This window comes from Electrophorus electricus, chromosome 17 (assembly GCF_041902795.1).
Source record: "Electrophorus electricus isolate QZ-2024a chromosome 17, ASM4190279v1, whole genome shotgun sequence".
Classification (NCBI taxonomy): Eukaryota; Metazoa; Chordata; class Actinopteri; order Gymnotiformes; family Gymnotidae; genus Electrophorus; species Electrophorus electricus.
The window spans coordinates 16,303,841-16,321,081 of NC_137513.1; the positions used below are offsets into that span (position 1 = coordinate 16,303,841).

General features: G+C 42.7%; 1 protein-coding gene across 5 annotated transcripts in view; it reads left to right on the top strand.

The window, feature by feature from the left end:
• Nucleotides 1-17,241, top strand: part of LOC113587747 (telomerase protein component 1-like) — a 37,960-nt gene that overhangs the window by 16,281 nt on the left and 4,438 nt on the right. For 3 of the 5 annotated variants that reach the window (XM_081699613.1, XM_027026582.3, XM_081699614.1), the window contains exons 13-51: nucleotides 168-387; nucleotides 1,000-1,152; nucleotides 1,520-1,591; nucleotides 1,711-1,832; nucleotides 2,090-2,158; nucleotides 2,296-2,442; nucleotides 2,881-3,172; nucleotides 3,368-3,489; nucleotides 3,744-3,857; nucleotides 3,966-4,083; nucleotides 4,196-4,384; nucleotides 4,534-4,721; nucleotides 4,923-5,064; nucleotides 5,324-5,503; nucleotides 5,595-5,687; nucleotides 5,846-5,978; nucleotides 6,259-6,418; nucleotides 6,627-6,760; nucleotides 6,846-6,934; nucleotides 7,022-7,136; nucleotides 8,198-8,242; nucleotides 8,418-8,622; nucleotides 9,769-9,889; nucleotides 10,170-10,294; nucleotides 10,410-10,509; nucleotides 10,620-10,775; nucleotides 10,888-11,100; nucleotides 11,303-11,359; nucleotides 11,463-11,595; nucleotides 11,793-12,026; nucleotides 12,181-12,338; nucleotides 12,815-12,922; nucleotides 13,214-13,318; nucleotides 13,536-13,662; nucleotides 14,023-14,108; nucleotides 14,308-14,431; nucleotides 14,617-14,747; nucleotides 15,811-15,932; nucleotides 16,372-16,521. In XM_081699613.1, the coding sequence (XP_081555739.1) occupies nucleotides 168-387; nucleotides 1,000-1,152; nucleotides 1,520-1,591; nucleotides 1,711-1,832; nucleotides 2,090-2,158; nucleotides 2,296-2,442; nucleotides 2,881-3,172; nucleotides 3,368-3,489; nucleotides 3,744-3,857; nucleotides 3,966-4,083; nucleotides 4,196-4,384; nucleotides 4,534-4,721; nucleotides 4,923-5,064; nucleotides 5,324-5,503; nucleotides 5,595-5,687; nucleotides 5,846-5,978; nucleotides 6,259-6,418; nucleotides 6,627-6,760; nucleotides 6,846-6,934; nucleotides 7,022-7,136; nucleotides 8,198-8,242; nucleotides 8,418-8,622; nucleotides 9,769-9,889; nucleotides 10,170-10,294; nucleotides 10,410-10,509; nucleotides 10,620-10,775; nucleotides 10,888-11,100; nucleotides 11,303-11,359; nucleotides 11,463-11,595; nucleotides 11,793-12,026; nucleotides 12,181-12,338; nucleotides 12,815-12,922; nucleotides 13,214-13,318; nucleotides 13,536-13,662; nucleotides 14,023-14,108; nucleotides 14,308-14,431; nucleotides 14,617-14,747; nucleotides 15,811-15,932; nucleotides 16,372-16,521 (5,352 nt within the window). Of the gene's footprint in view, nucleotides 1-167; nucleotides 388-999; nucleotides 1,153-1,519; nucleotides 1,592-1,710; nucleotides 1,833-2,089; nucleotides 2,159-2,295; nucleotides 2,443-2,880; nucleotides 3,173-3,367; nucleotides 3,490-3,743; nucleotides 3,858-3,965; nucleotides 4,084-4,195; nucleotides 4,385-4,533; nucleotides 4,722-4,922; nucleotides 5,065-5,323; nucleotides 5,504-5,594; nucleotides 5,688-5,845; nucleotides 5,979-6,258; nucleotides 6,419-6,626; nucleotides 6,761-6,845; nucleotides 6,935-7,021; nucleotides 7,137-8,197; nucleotides 8,243-8,417; nucleotides 8,623-9,768; nucleotides 9,890-10,169; nucleotides 10,295-10,409; nucleotides 10,510-10,619; nucleotides 10,776-10,887; nucleotides 11,101-11,302; nucleotides 11,360-11,462; nucleotides 11,596-11,792; nucleotides 12,027-12,180; nucleotides 12,416-12,814; nucleotides 12,923-13,213; nucleotides 13,319-13,535; nucleotides 13,663-14,022; nucleotides 14,109-14,307; nucleotides 14,432-14,616; nucleotides 14,748-15,810; nucleotides 15,933-16,371; nucleotides 16,522-17,241 lie in introns of those variants that run through there. The other 2 variants (XM_081699615.1, XR_014117770.1) reach the window with 2 other exon arrangements.

A 17,241-nucleotide genomic window follows, 5' to 3' on the forward strand; every position in this document is an offset into this window, starting at 1 on the left:
TTTTTGTTGTCAGCTTGGGGTTGAGTTTAGGTGTGGAGTAAATTTTACCATTGGATAGAAGCCTGTCTAACAAGCTTTAATGCAGGGCTGAGCAGGCAAAGTTGAGTAAAACACAGGGTCTGCATTTTGAATTCCCTGGTAAGTTGCTGTGGCTTTTGGTTCCCCAGTCAGAGGAGGTTCACCCAGGAGCTCCTGGATCGCTACCGGCAGGCTCTGGAGACAGCTGTGCAGATCTCCTGCAGATACAACATCCCCCCTCTGTCCGGACGTACGCTGATCATCTTCACGAACCGCTGGGGGAGATGGCCACACTTGAAGCCTGTATACGACTTCTGTCTGCCTCCAGACATTTCAGACAGTACGGAGAACACCAGTCGTCCACCGTTGGTAAGATGGAATTGTCTGTATATGACATTTCAGATGCCTTTGGGATGTCTGTAGTGTTTTTTCCATTTACGATGTGAAAGACACCATTCATCGTGGTAGGTGAACACCTATCTTGTATCTAAACTCTTATTATAGTGTATTAGGTACACCTATCTTACATCTGCATGTTTTTAGTTATGTATAGTAGGTTTTATACATTTCAGTGTACATTTCTGAAAATGTCAGATTAAGGACTATAGAATGGCATACACAAATCGTTCCTGCCCCCAGACAGGCTGTTGATTTACTATACACATGCAGTGTCTACCTGCAAGGTTGGTGTTTTAATAAAATATATAATCACCTAAATATTTTTGCAAAATGGCTTTTATAAGGTCAAAGGCATAGTCCAACCAAATGTATATTCTAAACAAACAGATGACCTGGTTAAATGTTAACTCTAAACAAAACAGATGAGCTGGTTAATAGTACAGTCCAGCCAAAAATGGTGGCATAATGCTAGTTGGTACTATTACCTTTTCTTCACCTTGTTTGGGAATTCCAATCAGCTCACCATCAATTGACCTTTTTTTGGCACACCTTTTTCTCCCAACCAATCCACCTGTGCTACAGTCACAGGAGGCGGGCCTACTACTGGCCATGATGATCACCTACTGCTGTGAACATTCACAGTTACTGTTGTCGGACAGCACAGGCATGCATGAGCTTCAGCTCCAGCCCGATGCGCTTTTGAATAATGTGAAACATGGAGTGAAGCTGTTGCAGGTGAGGCTTCTCCTTTGCTGCTTTGCTGAACAGTCATTGACCAAACAGGTACAGGGATAAGGGGTGTCCTGCTAGCAATGATTACATTATTACATGCATATTAGTATTAAAAACATGTATATTAATTTCCTTGCAAATTTGTTTCCATGCACGTCAGCGTTGCATACATATTTATGCGTTTAGCTTACATGCAACTGATCTGCCGCAAGCTGCGCTTGTTTCTTCAGACTAAGTTAATTCTCACGCTGTAGGGGACTGTACAGTGAAAAAATGGTCATGTTCATGTTTATTTATGATTTGGACCATCTCTGATGTCTGGCTGTTATATACGGTTATTTTGTTTCATAATGTATCTCTTCTCCATTAGGAATTTGATGATGTGCCTCAGAGGATACCTCACAGTACATTTTTCTCCAAGTTGACTGAGGAGAAGACAAAGGTGCTGTCTCTATACACATTTTTTCCCCTCTCAGCTTGATATCGATTGTCAAAGACTTTAAGGCCCTTTTATATCCAGGTTAAGACTGCAGGGTCCTCTCTTTTCCCTCTGTTGTACAGGTAGATACTATAATCTTGCTGGATGAACATTTTATGTGTTGGAATGTGGAAACTGAAGTTGCAAAGTTCCAAAAGGATTCTGTCAGTGATCCTTTAGTGGTGAAGATATTATTCAGTGCATCGTAAGTTTCAGTTTATGATAGCCCATATAAAAACAGTACATTTCAAAAACATATTACAACATATTTTGCTTAGATTTGAAAATATCTTTTCAACATATTGCAGCTTTCTAAATGTTGTTTTTTTCCATCTTTCTCCCAGTTTACTCCTACCAGTTTCCACCTGGTAGTTTGGTCTCCTTCATGTGACCGCCCCTGTAATGAGAGATGACAACTTTTAAAAGCAGTTTTTAAATGCAACTGCTTTGCTTGCTTTTTAGGGATTTAATTCATAACCTTGATGACCCAAGAACTGTGAGCCTCTGTGGCTTTAGTGAGCAGATCCTTAGGTAAGATTCATACCATTTAAGATAACATTTCCTTATATGGGCAAAATTAAAGAACACAAAAACAGAGCACATGTGCTTGTGAGAGTGTTCTGCTATTGCCTGTCCTGTCCATTAAGTGATTTGCTCTGTCCCTGCAGGTTTATTTCAGAGAGAGGCTCCTCCAGGCTCTTGGACCATGTAGAGTGCATCGACAAGCTGCACAACATCCCTCTTCCACAAGGTGGCGGTGCTAAGCCCAAGGAAGCGACCAACGTCCTGCCACTGCCTGCTACACCCAAGATCAGGTACTACCATAGCAGAGGACACTAAAATGCAAGTTAGTTTGTAAAACAAATCTAGTGGTTTCATATGAGCATATTTTATGTATGTCTTGTACACGCTATCTGGATCTGTCTTGTTTTTGTCACTTATAGATTTATTGTATTGCATACATTAGATGATTATCAGGCCAAAGGCGGGGAAGCATGCCAATATGCACAAAGATTACATATAACATGTTGCATAGGTATTCTTAGCATTAAAGTCAGTAGTTCTAAGTGTAGACATATTAAACTGAATGTAACAATACAACAAGAAAGTCTGTTAATAGACTACGTATAATACATATATGCATATAATACACAATACTTATAAATCGGAGATTATAGGGCAGGCAAACGGACCTGTCGGTCCTGTTTTTTTAATCAGTCTTCATTCCCTTTCATCCTTTCACCTGTATTCAGGTGGCGTGGGGTGCGAGTGTTCATCTCATCCACGTTCCGAGACATGCACGCTGAGAGGGACGTGCTGGTGCGCAGCATCTTCCCGGAGCTAAGGAGACGCGCTGCTCCACACTGCCTCTACCTGCAGGAGGTGGAACTGCGCTGGGGCATCACCGAGGAGGAGTCTGGCCGGGCTGTGGAGCTCTGTCTGTCCGAGGTCTGCCGCAGCCAGCTGCTTGTGGGAATTTTGGGAGAGAGATACGGGCTGGTGCCTCCCCGGTCTTCGCTGCCTGATCTGCCCCACTACAGCTGGGTAGGACCAGAATATGAATTGTTGTTTATTTCTTTTTTTTTTGTTGGTGGTTATATCAAATATTTTTTCATCTTAAGTTTTGCAAAAGTCCCAAGGTGAAACTGAGATTGCTGAATTGGCAAGTGATCAGCAAATTAGATCAACACGTTGTGAGCTTCTCGTGCTGTGCTTCACCTCTTTCCTCCCTCTTTCAAGCTGAACTCTGCCCCTGCTGGACTGTCAATCACTGAGATGGAGATTCGTCAGTTTCAGGCCTTGTATCCAGGCTCTGCTCACAACCGCATGTTTTTCTACTTCAGATCACCCCACCTGGTCAGGTATACCCAAACCTCTTCCACACCCGGATTCCTATTGAATTCTGTTATCTATACCTTGGAGTGACACCTTTCATTAATAGCATATAATTTGCACATCAGCACGTGTTAGTCTTAATGTTCGGCACTCCGATGCTGTTTCTGGAATAGTAATTCCCACCAATTGTAGCCTGTCCTGCAAGAGAGAAATGTGTGTCTTTGAGTCTGAGAATGTGCTGGTAACTGTGATGCTCTGCGGGCTGATCCACTGTTCCCAGTTCAGTGCCTGAGACCTGGAAGGCAGACTTTGTGGCTGAGTCCAAGGAAGCTGCAACTAAAATGGACGAACTGAAAAAATGGATCCGCAGCAACCATTTCAGAGTCAAAGAGAAGTGAGCATTGTATGGAGACTACTGGCTTTCCAAGCCCAAAACATGTCATTGGTGTTGATTGTTGGTTAATTGCTTTTCCTGTGGTGATTTTCTTCAATCTGTGTATAGTTACCCATGTGAGTGGGGTGGGGTCATAGATGGAAGGCCCTATGTGAAAGGCCTGGAGCACTTTGCCAATGCTGTAATGGAGGATCTGTGGGCATCTTTGCAGAAGCTCTTTGTGGAGGTCAGGCTTCAAATTCAGAAAAGAAAATGATGTGCATTGACTTATGCACCACTTTATTTTGATGTCTTTAACATACATAACTTGCATAACTTTAACATTATTTTAATTGCAGGAAGCAGATGAGGCTGATTTAAGATCAGAGATTAAAGAACAAGAAGTGCATCAGGAAGCCCTGCAGCAACGATTCCATGGCAGAAAGAAATTGGTTTCCATGGCATTAGGAAAAGTACAACAATGTCAGCAAAAAGGGGGGATTCTGTTGGTGGAGGGTGCTCCTGGAGAGGGCAAAACACTTTTTATGGTAACCTGCTTTATGTAAAGCACATGTGCACATACACATAAAAACAAATGACATTAGAAAATACTGATAAATTGTACAACTAAGAAGCACTATACAAATACATTTAAATTGAATTGAAACTGGCTTTTGCTTTTTCTCTTTTTCTTTAGGCTGCCTTGTCTCATGCACTCAGAACTCCTGACAAGACCAAGAAAGTGCCTGTTTGTGATGTCATATCCTATTCCACTGCTGCTAGTCTGTCTGCTTGCAGCATTGAACACCTCCTGCGCTGTCTAGTCCAGTGGTTGAGGAAGAGGAAGGAGCAGGAGGAGGAGCTACCTTCCAGCACAACTTATATGTAAATACACAATATGGACATGTGTGTGTGTGTGTGTGTGTGTGTGTGTGTTTGTGTGTGGATACTTTATGCATAAAACCTTTTGTTTGTGTAGTAAATCTGGAAATGTTTTTGCAGTTTTTAGGTGGGGTTGTGAGAATATATATTCTCCAGCTTGAAAAATATTGTGTACAAGTTTGTATTGCTCCTTTTCTGCATCAGAGACCTGTTGTCAGAGTGGCACTCACATTTGACTAAGCTCAGGAAAGACAAACCTCTGGCCTTGCTTGTTGATGGGGCAGACCTTGTGCATGATACAAGAGGTCAAGGAAGTTCTGAATGGATACCAGAACACCTTCCAAAGGTCAGAGAAACACAACACAAAAATATACTTGATTATGTGAGCATGCATACAGGTTTCTGTAAAAGCGCTTTGTAATGTTTACTGTGAAAAGCTCAAAAAATGTAATTAAATGCCATGTAAGACATGTAAGTTTTAAGGCAGAAGGCAGTCTTTTATAACCTCACCAGTTTGTTCTGTTTAAGGTATGAGGCTTAGCTCAATGTCTAGACACCATTTAGACACCATTCTTAGACATTCTCTATACTATCTATTCCTTCAGGGTGTCTGTCTGGTCCTCAGTGTCACCACATCTTCATCCCTCCATAACACCATAAGCAAGATGAAAGGTTCTGTGTTGTTTCCACTGGGACAGTTATCCCTGCCGGACAGAAAGGAAATAGTACAGAAGGAGCTTGATGTGTATGGAAAGAAACTGAGTGATTCTGCATTTAATAACCAGGTTCGTCTTATGTCTCTCTGATTTACTTTTGAAAGAGTATGAGTATATGCGTTAAATGCAGACTAGTGTATGTTTCCGTTTGTAACTGTAGCTTCAAGCTCTGATGATGAAGAAGGCAGCCATGAGTCCTTTATACCTCCATTTAGCCTGTGAAGAGCTCAGGAACTATGCCACCTTTGAAAAGGTGAGATTGGTGGTGATGATGATGGTGATGATAAAGGTCTGTTAGATTTCAGGCAAAGGTGTCACTTAAAATGAACAGTGCAATGATTTGGTTTGCAGTGCTTTTTGAAAGAGATTGTGAGTCTCCTATGAGGCCACTAATGATGGCATGTTTTCCAGATGAAGGACAGTCTGCAGGCTCTTCCTCACTCTCTGTGCGATTTGGTGAAGCATTGCCTGCTCCGGCTGCAGGCTCAGTACAGCGGAGCAGGGCTGGCCCAGGCCCTGGCAGCGGTGGCCCTCAGTTCCACTGGTATGACAAGCCATAATCAGTATCAGTAAAGACAACTGTGATATACCTACACTCCTCTCCTGAGTACCGCCTAACTCTTCTTCCTTTGGTTCTTATAAGTTCCATTGTAGACCTTCGTTGTTCTGCAGCTTTCACTTTAGCTATAAATTCATAAAGACATGGCTTAACAACTGTTGATATATTATTGTTAGTTTTCTAACATGCTTTCTGTTATTTGCATTCTGTATGAACTGAAGTCACAATATAGATGTGTTTTCTGTTTGGCATGGTATCCCTTCAGGTCTGAGGGAGAGAGATCTGTACTCCCTGTTGAATCTGGGCAGGGATATGGCCTCAACACAGCACCCTGTCACCTGGAAGGAAGTACTCACACTTGCCCGGAACCCAAAGAGCCGGGTGCCCATGGCAACATTTTCCCAGCTAGCTCGAAGTTTACAGAGGTGACTGCAATGATATGGCAAATAAATAGAATTCCTTGTTTCAAAGCAATAATGTTAAGCAATCTTTCCCAATACAAGATACTTGTATCTTGTACACGTATTCAGTTCTTCTTTGATTTTCTTTGGCTTGCTTATCCTAACATGCTGACTACTGTCTACTGGCCTGGTTTTATGTTGTGTCTTGCATGTATGGTCTGTACCATTGCAGCTTGATCCAACCGTCTCTTTCTCATGAGCCGGATGAGCCGCTGATCCTGACCAATCCAGACATGAGGTCGGCTTTTGAGCAGCTCTACCTCTGTGAACAGGAGGCAAAAGACAAAGCACATCTGATACTGTCAGGTGGTGCAGCTGTTTACTCCAGGTTCTGTACAAAAAAAGGAGCGTTTCTGTATCACTTGCATACCATGTTTTGTGTTTTTCACAGCTCACTTCTGGATGCGGTCGGACCCTCGTGGGAAGGCAACGTTTCTTCACTGTGATGCAGACATGCTCGTTCATTTACCTACTCACCTGGTCAGTGGCTGTTATTCTTCACTTTGATACTTTGACCTCTCTCCAAAATCAAAACTCTTGATACCTGTTTGCCATTTTTCTGCGCAGATGAAATGTGGTCAGTGGGAGGCCATGCATTTTTTGCTTTCCAGTTACTACTTCCTGTATGCTAATGTGCGTCATGGACTCCTGCACCCTTTGTTGGAGACTTACCTGCAATTTGGTAGGAAAACAAATGCTGCTTGGTAATCTGTGTTTACTCTCAGTGGGACTCATGCAAGAATATTTTCTTATTCTTGGACTCAATTTCTCATTTAATTGTGTGATGTTACAGTCAGCAAATGCTTGTAAGTTCACCAAATTGCCATGACCCACATAAACAGCTCTGCAGCAATAATTTGAACTGAATTAGAATATTTGGCAACCAAGCATGCCTTATACGGCTTGGTAACCTGTCCCATTTCTCTGGAAGTGTAATTCATAAAAAAAGCTGTGTAAGGCTGAAAAGATCAGTTAAAAAATCACTACAATAAAATCATTAGTGGAATAGCCTTCCAAAGCCATGCAATTAGAAACAAAAGTTATTCGTGCTGTTCACTCTGTCATATAAGGGCTACATCCTCACATAATAATGAAGAAATGACTTGAAATTAAATTACACGCTTCATTTGTGTCAGGATTTAGCAGAACAGATGAATGGCTATTTTTACAGTTTAGATGGGAGAATATCACAGAGTCTTGGTCATTATAAGGACACATCTCCTGATGCAAAACTAGGGCTCATCCTCAGTAATGGACCTTGGGGTCTTTGAGTGTTTTGGGTCTCACTTGGTCAGATACCTTCACCCAGGTGACTCACCTAAGGTTGATCAGGCCTCAGCTTGAGCCCTAGAGGAATTCATGTCAAACCGAAATGAAATCATGATAGTGGAAAAAAAAAGAGTAAAATGCGACACAATAAAAAGCAAAACCTTGATTATATTGTCAATCTGGTAAAGCTAACAGGACATTCATTTGTGTAAACAGTCCTGCTAGCTCCCACTAATGTTCATTTTCTGCTAGCTCCACTAGCATTTTAAGGGATTCCTCTTGATTGAGAGAGTCCCACAACTCATGTGTTAAATACGAAGTTTACTAGGTGAGTTGGAACAGGGAAAATGCCAAACTCTATTCCGTCCTCCTGAAATCAGCATAGTTGCTCTGAAGACACTGATATATGTAACAGATTCTCCTCTTCGTTCAACTGACTGTCAGTTTTGCCTTTTTCTTTTTTCCCCCCAACAGAAAAGTCTAAAGAAGCTGACATGCACCACAGAGCTGAGACATTAGGTAGGCATGCTTTGCCATACTTTCACCTCAACTTGTATATGAAAGTGATTTATCAATATAGATAGATTTTGTCCAAACCATGGCATCATTCACTGCTTCTCTATGCAAGTGCAACACATGGTTATGAATGTGTTAGAGAAAACAACCCTGCATTAACTTTTTCCCTGCCTTACAGATGACTTGGATGAGCTTCAGGCCTGTCATGCTTTCCTGAAGTGCCACGCCCCCCTCCTCTCCCATTGGCCAGCTCTGTTTGTGCAACAAGCTCTGAATGAACCAAACAACTCAGGTGCTCATGCCTGGGCCAAGAGGATTGTGGAAGAGGGAGATTTGCATGCAATAAGGTGGCGGAATCCTGAAGACTCGCAGCAAGAAGCTGGGTAGGGTCAACAAGAGATATGATGCGATAACGATACATTATGATATAATATGATACCGGAAAATACTGTTTTATTGTCTAACATGGGAATTTGTCTCTCAGAGATCACTGTATTTGAAGGAACGTCATTCTGCCACTACTGCTTTTTGTGTGATGTGTGGGCCTCGTTAGGCATCAACACCAGATGTATTTGTTTTAAGAAAAGATTCATAGACGATTATACAGACACTCTTCATGGACAAAACATCTACCTTAACAGCCAACCTCTCTGGCTCCATTTATGCTCAGCTGGATAACTTGCACTCATTATGATCAGTGTCATGGATGTGATTGCACCACATAAATATTTGGGTAATTCAACTGCAGGAAAGCAGAACACAGCTAGAATAAATGCAAAACTTAAAATTCCCAATGAAACCTACAAAGAATACAGTAACCTAATATACAAAGCAAGACCGACATTCTTCTCCACCATCATCAACAATAACATTAACAGCTCAATTTTGTGTGCCTCTGTCGATAGGTTAAGTAACCCCCATATAGAAATAGCTCCTAAAATGTTATCATATGTAATGATTTTGCATCCTTTTTTAACACTAAAATCCATAATGTTAGACAGACCATTAGTAATTCTATGTTCAGCAATGAAGCTAACTCCTCAGTATCACTACATGGGGATAATATGGTTAACATGGCTCAGTTCAGTGATTTTAATTGAAATCTTTCGGTCTGGACTCTAGTCCAGCTCCAGCACAACACTCTTTTAAATATAATGAATATGCTTGTTTAAACAGGGATTCTGTGAAAATCTGATCTTGCACTACTTGATCCCTGTGCCACCTTTGACACCATAGATCATAAACTCTTAGACTCGAGAATGGGGCTGGACTCTCCAGGAACATATTTTGGCATATTTACAGACAAATGTGTATCTGAGTGGATGCCTATGAGCAGATGCCTGCATTACTTCAGTTCATCAATGAATCATGCCCAAGGCCAGCACTAAGCACAGAGAAGGAAAATGTAGCTTTTTCTGAACCCTTAGAACCCTCAAATGTTCCTTGACGGTGGAAATTTTCATATTGAGAAGTCATCTGTTTGTCTCTGTGAGTTTAAGCCACAGTTGTGTTGTTTTTGGTTTTGACAGGGAGCTAGTGTCTACCTTCCAGTGGGGACCCTCATGTGTGGCACTGAGTCCTGGTGGAGGCGTCGTGGCAGTTGGCACCGGGCAGGGAACTCTCCATTTCTTCCACACACAGACCAACCAGGTAGCCCCTGCATTTCCACCTCACAAAGCCAACTGCCCATTGGCTCAGAGTGTTTGCAGGGGGCAGATCTTAAGCATTTGGCTTCCGTTTCTGGACTGGAAGGTGGCATGCAGTCAGCATGATCCTGAGAGGAGCTATTGTGTTTAAGAAGGGACCCACCCTGTCTCTGCCCCTGTTTAAGACAATATCTGGGGAAACAGTGGGGTAATTTCCACAGTGTAGAGATGCCATTACTGAAATTAAAACTCTTTTTTGATTCCATTGGCATCTCTCTGAACAGGAAGTGAAATCACTGGTTAGCAACTGTGATGGCATCGCTGGCTGCGTGTTTCTTGATGAGTGTGTGCTAGGGACAACCTCCTATGATGGACAGGTGGAGGTGTGGGATATTAACAGTGGTTGCAGGTGATCATCTTATAAACATCCATTGTGCATTACCTCTGTTTTAATCCTGATGGTGGAGATGATGGTGATTTAGAGATTAGAAAACAAGTTACCAGTATGAGTTCCATTCCTCTAGGACAGACCGCCTGAACGCCCATTCCAACAGGATCACAGGATGTGATGTCAGCTCAGACAGAAAGCACTTTGCTACTGTCTCTTTAGACTTCACTCTGAAGGTCAGAATATTTGACCCGGAAATGTGTTTGCATGCGCTCACAATCAAGACTGCCGTTGTTGTAAGCCTTGCAGCGTTTCTAAATATGCCGTTTACACATGTAATGCACAGGTGTGGTCCTCCAAGAAGCATAAGCAGGAGGCTTCTTTTATGAGCCCCTCCCCTCTGAACTGTGTGACCTTTGATCCTGAGGGTGCCCTCCTGGCTGTGGGCTGCTGGGATGGTGCAGTGAGAATGTGGGATTGGCTTAAACAAGAGAAGCACATGGTGAGGAAGCAACAGGGTCTTGTAATAGACAAAAGATCATGGGAATATGAATACAGATTATAAATCTGATTTCAAAACTCTTTTTTTCTCTCTCTCTCTCTCTCTCTGCCAGGCTCTGTCAGGTCACCAGTGCTCGGTACGCAGTGTGGCCTTCTCGCCCTCCTCCTCTCTGCTGTGTTCAGGTTGCCTGGCAGGGGAGGTGCGTCTGTGGTCACTTCCTGGAGGCGTCTGCGTGGGGAACTATGTGGCTCACCGTGGCTCCACCGCAGCGCTCCGGTTCCTGTCTGGAGGAGATGCACTTCTCAGCGCCGGAGGCGACAGCATGGTGAGGAACCCAACACCAGAGCCGTCGCTGCGTATAGAGAAACGACAGGGATTTCGTAGCTCACTGTTTCCCTTTATGTCTTTTTGCTGCTTGTTTTGGTCATTCTTTTTCAGTTTCATGTTAAAGAAGGTTCAATGTCACTTCACTGTGGTCACGTGTGGGTCATATATGTACTTTGACTGAGCCTGTATGTTTTGAACAGGTTCAGTTGTGGTCAGCAGGTCTCGGATGCTCACTTTCCGTGTTCGGGGAGGAAAAGGTATTTTGCATTTTCCACCTCTTGTCGACATTCTTATGGATCTGCATATGTATCTTTCGGTGATGATGATGATGATGATGTATGATTAAGCTTATTTTTACAGAAATTGTGTGGGGCACCAGTGTCCAGACACGTAGAAGCTGCTGAGGATGTTGCTCTCTCTGTGGCTGTAGCTAGTGGCTATGTTGCTGTGGGTTACCACGGAAACGGTGTGAAGCTGTTCAGCTTGGAGTCAGGTATAGACACCTTGAAAGTCAAAGCGTTCTAATACTAAACTTCAAATCACAAATTTAAAGTTAATATCAAAATAAAGCGAAATCCCTTTTTTGGTCTCATTTTGGGAATTTGTCTCTCATTAACCTTTTTTTTTTTTGATAAATAATCCAGACTCTTCTGTAACCTGTGCCGAGTCTCACCATCCCCTTATCTGCAGGCAACAGGGTGTGGTCCAGTGAAGACTTGCGGCTGTCCGTTCCATGCCTGCTCTGGCTGGAAGCCCCAGGGGGCCAGCAGCTCCTGGCTGGGGCCTTGGACTGCCGTCTTCGACTTTGGAGCGGACAGGGGGCCCGGGGCACAGAGAGCCTGGCCTTGAGAGGAGCTTTTGGGATCCAGAGGGGAGCCGTCCTCGCCCTGGCACAAAACTCCACATATGTGGCTTCTGCCTCAGGTCTGTAGATCACAATATCCATTGATATCACTGAAATAAGTACCCTTATTATTCCATAGCCAGATGTATATAATTTAAGAAGTATGTACATAACGATCCTCACTTAGACCCCGAATTTAAACACTCTAAGTAATGATTTTTCTGTTACTTTCAGATGATTTCACAATTGCTTTGTGGATGAAGAGAGACTTGACATATAACACCTGGGTTGAACCTGGTGTGGTGAGCATTCTGAGAGGTCACAGTGGAGGGGTCACCTGCCTGGCCTTCAGTCCAGACGGCGACCAATTGCTGTCAGGAGGGAAAGACAAGGTACAGACAGAGCAGTTTGATCACTCACCGAGCTGTGCCTTAGAAGTGATGCTCCTTAAAATAACTTCAATTACTAGGTTTGTGGATATGTTTTTGACGTTTCAGTGGAAAAATGCTGTTTAAATGTTAAAGGGAGCATGTATTTACATCTAGTTCATTGTATCTTAAATTTTACATTGTCATTTGATTTGAAAAAAAAAACAATTGTATCACTGTTACTGCTTCTGCAAAAAGCCTAATGGAGGAATGCTCCCGCTGGAAGTTGGTTACTTAACAACGGTTAACAAATTCTTGTTCCTCGCGCCCTCACTAAAGCATAAGTAAACTAAAGTTAGTATTCATCCCAGTCTTGACCACCTGCCTCTCTCCAAGGGTGGAGATTTATTTTAGTACATGACTCACAACGGACTTGATGACAGTATTGGCGACGGTAATGGCAATGTTGATGATGACTGACGCTGATCTATTGGTTTCAGGCTTTGATGGTTTGGAAGGTAAACTCCTCTCCTCCAGTTGTCTCCCAGTCTTTGCCACACTGCCATGGAGACTGGATCACGAGCTGTGCCTGGACTCCACTGGCTTTGGTCAGTGTGTGGTGTGTTTTTGCCATCTAAATATCTGAATTTAAATATAAACATTGTTCCAGTTTTTTATAAACACCCCATGATATCAGTTTTTTCAAATATTTTTAATAGACTTTTTATATTGGCCCACTGGAGGATAATAATTAAAGAAACTGTAGATGACCAAATGTTCACATCTCTGCAGTGTTGTTTTTCCTTCTAGCACATTATTATGCAATTAGAGAGAATACAATAGGGAATTCTGGGAAATTCAGTTGAGGTGCTCAAGCCAGTCATGTCCTCCATCCACAGCTGAGCTGTTCTAGTGACTGTAGACTATGTCTATGGGATATCCAGACAGGAAGTTGCATCAAAGAAGTCCCAACCTCTTCCTCTCTCAGTACACTGTGCTGCTGGGTGAGTTCATAATCCTTTAGGAAGCAAAGCACTGTAGTGTGTTCTGGTGTATATATATGTGTGTGTGTGTGTGTGTGTGTGTGTGTGTGTGTGTCGGGGGCAGGCATGTTCACCTTCAAAGTGTTCAGTGGTGTGATTGGATGGGTGTGTGGGCACATTCACCTTCAATGTGTGATGGTGTGTGTGTGTGATGGTGTTGTGTGTGCCCTGGCTGTAGGAGGACTATGTGATGGTGGGATCTGCAGATGGCCTGCTAATGGTATGGAAATCTGACTTGGGAGTGATTGCCGAGATTCATGCCCACACGTCACGTCTCCATCATAGCACTGTCATCTCTAATCCAGGTAAATTACACACACAGTATATATGCTGTATATAGTACTGTGCAAAGGTTTTGAATACCCAAGAACATCCAAGTTTTTCCCAGACTATTGGATGCCACACTTTCTAGTGAGGTGGGGCTCTGCTCTACCAACCTGTATTTTCAACTGAAAACATGAAACATGAAAGCATCTTAGTACCTTTTGGTATATTAATGTTTATTTGCATTCATGTATTCTTGCAGTAGTATTTATGTTATACAGTGTTGCCTAAATAGATAGCTGCTTATATCTTTAGTGCCTGAGACATTTGCATATATACACACAGTTTTCTCATCAAAAACTGTACACACCTGGTTGTCAAAGTTTCTTTCTCACTTACAGCTACTGGGGAAGACCTGAGGTCAGAAGACCTGCAGGTCGCCACAGCATCTGAGGATGGAACTGTGAAGCTCTGGCACCCTCTGCAGGTAGGCACCTCTCACTGAAAATGTAAATACCACTCCACACCATCCATCATCAAAGTGAAATAAACTATACTGAACTCACAATCCTGATATTATCAGGATTTATATATGACAATCACTGTAGATAAACAGTGTATCTGCCTCTCTGTGTCTGTGTCTCACCTTCTCCCTCTGCCCCCCCGCTCTCTCTGTGTCTGTTCAGGTGCAGCACCGTAGCACTCTGCTTGGCCACAGTGGAGCAGTCCAGGCCTTGGTGAGTGGGCCTGGCTCCCAGCTCCTCTCCGTTTCTGAGGACCGCTCTCTCAGAGCCTGGAGCATTAAAGCAGGTAGCCAGCCAAGTCCCCTCAAACTCACAATTTACTCACTGGTTGAACTCCTGGGCTATGGCTGTAATATTTACAGGGAAACTGATTAGGATTCATTTAGGATTTAGAATCAATTTGTCATCAATTTACTGTTCAAGCATGGATGGAAACACCATGACCTTTAATGAACGTGCGTCTGCTTGCAGAGATGCCTCCCAGACCGATGGAGCTTGTCAGCGCGATTTGCTTCCTGGAGACAGAGGAGCTTCTGGTGTGTGGGTACAGCTCTGGCAGACTCGAGATGTGGCAAAATGATTTGTTGGTTTATTCACTGAAGGTAAGCTGTGTAGTAGAAACTAGCTTGTAGTCATGGCTTCCACTGCCTCATCAGTGTCACTCATACATTGCACTCATGAAACACTTATGATTATTTATTGAATATTACAGCATTTTAGTCATTATAGCTTATGCAATATGGGTGCTAAACTGCATCTTATTATATGATCTTTCTTCTTGTGATGTTTAATTTTGTTCTTAAAAAAAAAGGAAACCCCTTGTACTTCAAACTTAGCTATAGTAAAGCCTGGTACAACTCAATTGTCCAATAGAAAGGATGTGTCAAAAATACACCCAACAGCCTGGGACCAGCATGATTATGGTCTAAAAATGAATCTAGAATACTTTAAATTAAAATCATCTTGTAGATCGTAATTGAATGTAAAGATCATGCATTACAAACAGCAAAAGTTTTTTTCACCTCCACTAGAGGGTAAAATAGATCAATAAATGCAGGGCCAGATTATAGACTAAACGTTTATTACCAATTTACCATGTCTTATTAGAAAAGAATAATTTTGAAATTTTTTTTGTTGTTGTTTTTGCAGTCTTAGTAAAATTGCATTGTGTTCATCTGTTTTGAATTTAATTCAAGCTCAATTTGTGCATTCAGAATGTATGTTTGGATAAGCACCGAACATTGAAGGGTTGTTGATTTGTTATTTTTACTTAACTGTCTTTTTCATCTGGCCCTGGTGACACTGGACTGCGTGTTACCTAAATTGAGTTTGACACAAACCAGAGCCATGAAGAAAGGTGTGCCCCCAAAGCATGTGCTCTTATGATGGGTTGCGTCGTCTTCTGCCTGATACATCATGGGCATGACCCTGATCTGGTGCAGTTTACCAAGAGTTAGACAGAGGACTAGAACATGATGAACAGTTGTGCCATTGAGAAGGTCACTCACAGAGAGTGCAAAGGAAAAAAAGATCATAAAACCAAGATAAAACACATTAATATGAACCAATGAGCTGATGTCTTCTACAATATGCAATACAGTATGCAATATGGGTATATGGAGAAGTATTGTGTGTGCGCGCGTGTGTGCTTGCATGTGCCTTTAGGTAAATGATAGCTGCATCCGAGCAGTAACCGGCATGCCGGATGAGCACTTGGCTGTGGGCTGCACAGACTGCTCTGTGACTGTGTGGAAGCTGGAGAGAGGCTCTCAAACATCTACTGCACGGTACAACAATTAAGCCAGCGATTAATCCCATAAATCACCCAGCATTCTGCATCTTAGCAACACAAACACGGAGAGAGGGAGGTAGGGAGTTAATGATGGAATGTGTGAGGGAGAGGTTGAGGTTGGACGAGAAAGTAGGAGCTTAACAAGTGGGATTGTGTACAGACTTTAATTCATGGTTTTCCATCCTGGACTGAGTGCACTGCATATTTTTTAGGATTGATCAGACTCCTCATTATGTGCAGGGCAAAGGGCTCTCAGCAATAACATTTGGGATCACTGCCATATATACATATGCACTTTTCTAAAGACGTCAGCATATAGACTTGTTCATATTCACAGTGCTGTTTTACTGACATGCACACCCTTGCAGGTGTTAGTGATCCTAACAGGCAAATGTAAAATTCCTTTATATAAGCGGTCTTGTTCTTTATCTAAGGTACCTTCATTTGTCGAAAGTTTCGTCATACACTTTGGAGAGTAGCGTGAAAATGCTGTGTTACTGTACTGTTCTACTGGGAGTGTGTGAGGATGCAACCATCATCGACATCTTTTCCACCGTGAAAGAGCATCGCAGAGAAATGACAGAGTAAGCTCACATACATATATACACATGCAAACACAGACATTATACACATATACACTGCCTGGCCAAAATAAAGGGTCTCACACACTAATATTTCGTTGGACCGCCTTTAGCTTTGATTACGGCACGCATTCGCTGCAGCATTGTTTCCACAAGCTTCTGCTATGTCAGCACTTTTATTTCTGTCCAGAGTTGCATAACTTTTTCCCCAAGATCTTGTATTGATGGGAAATTTGGACCGCTGCACAAAGCCTTCTCCAGCACATCCCAAACATTCTTAATGGGGTTCAGGTCTGAACTCTGTGGTGGCCAATCCATGTGTGAAAATGATGTCTCATGCTCCCTGAACCACTCTTTCACAATTTGAGCCCTGTGAATCCTGGCATTGTCAACTTGGAATATGCCTGTGCCATCAGGGAAGAAAAAATCCACTGATGGAATAACCTGGTCGTTCAGTATATTGAGGTAGTCAGCTGACCTCATTCTTTGGGCACATAATGTTGCTGAACCTAGACCAGACCAACTGCAGCAACCCCATATCATAGCACTGCCCCCAAAGGCTTGTACGGTAGGCACTAGGCATGATGGGTGCATCACTTCAGCCGCCTCTCTTCTTACTCTGATGCGGCCATCACTCTGGAACGGTAAATCTGGACTCATCAGACCACATGACCGTCTTCCATTGCTCCAGAGTCCAATCTTTATGCTCCCTAGCAAACTGAA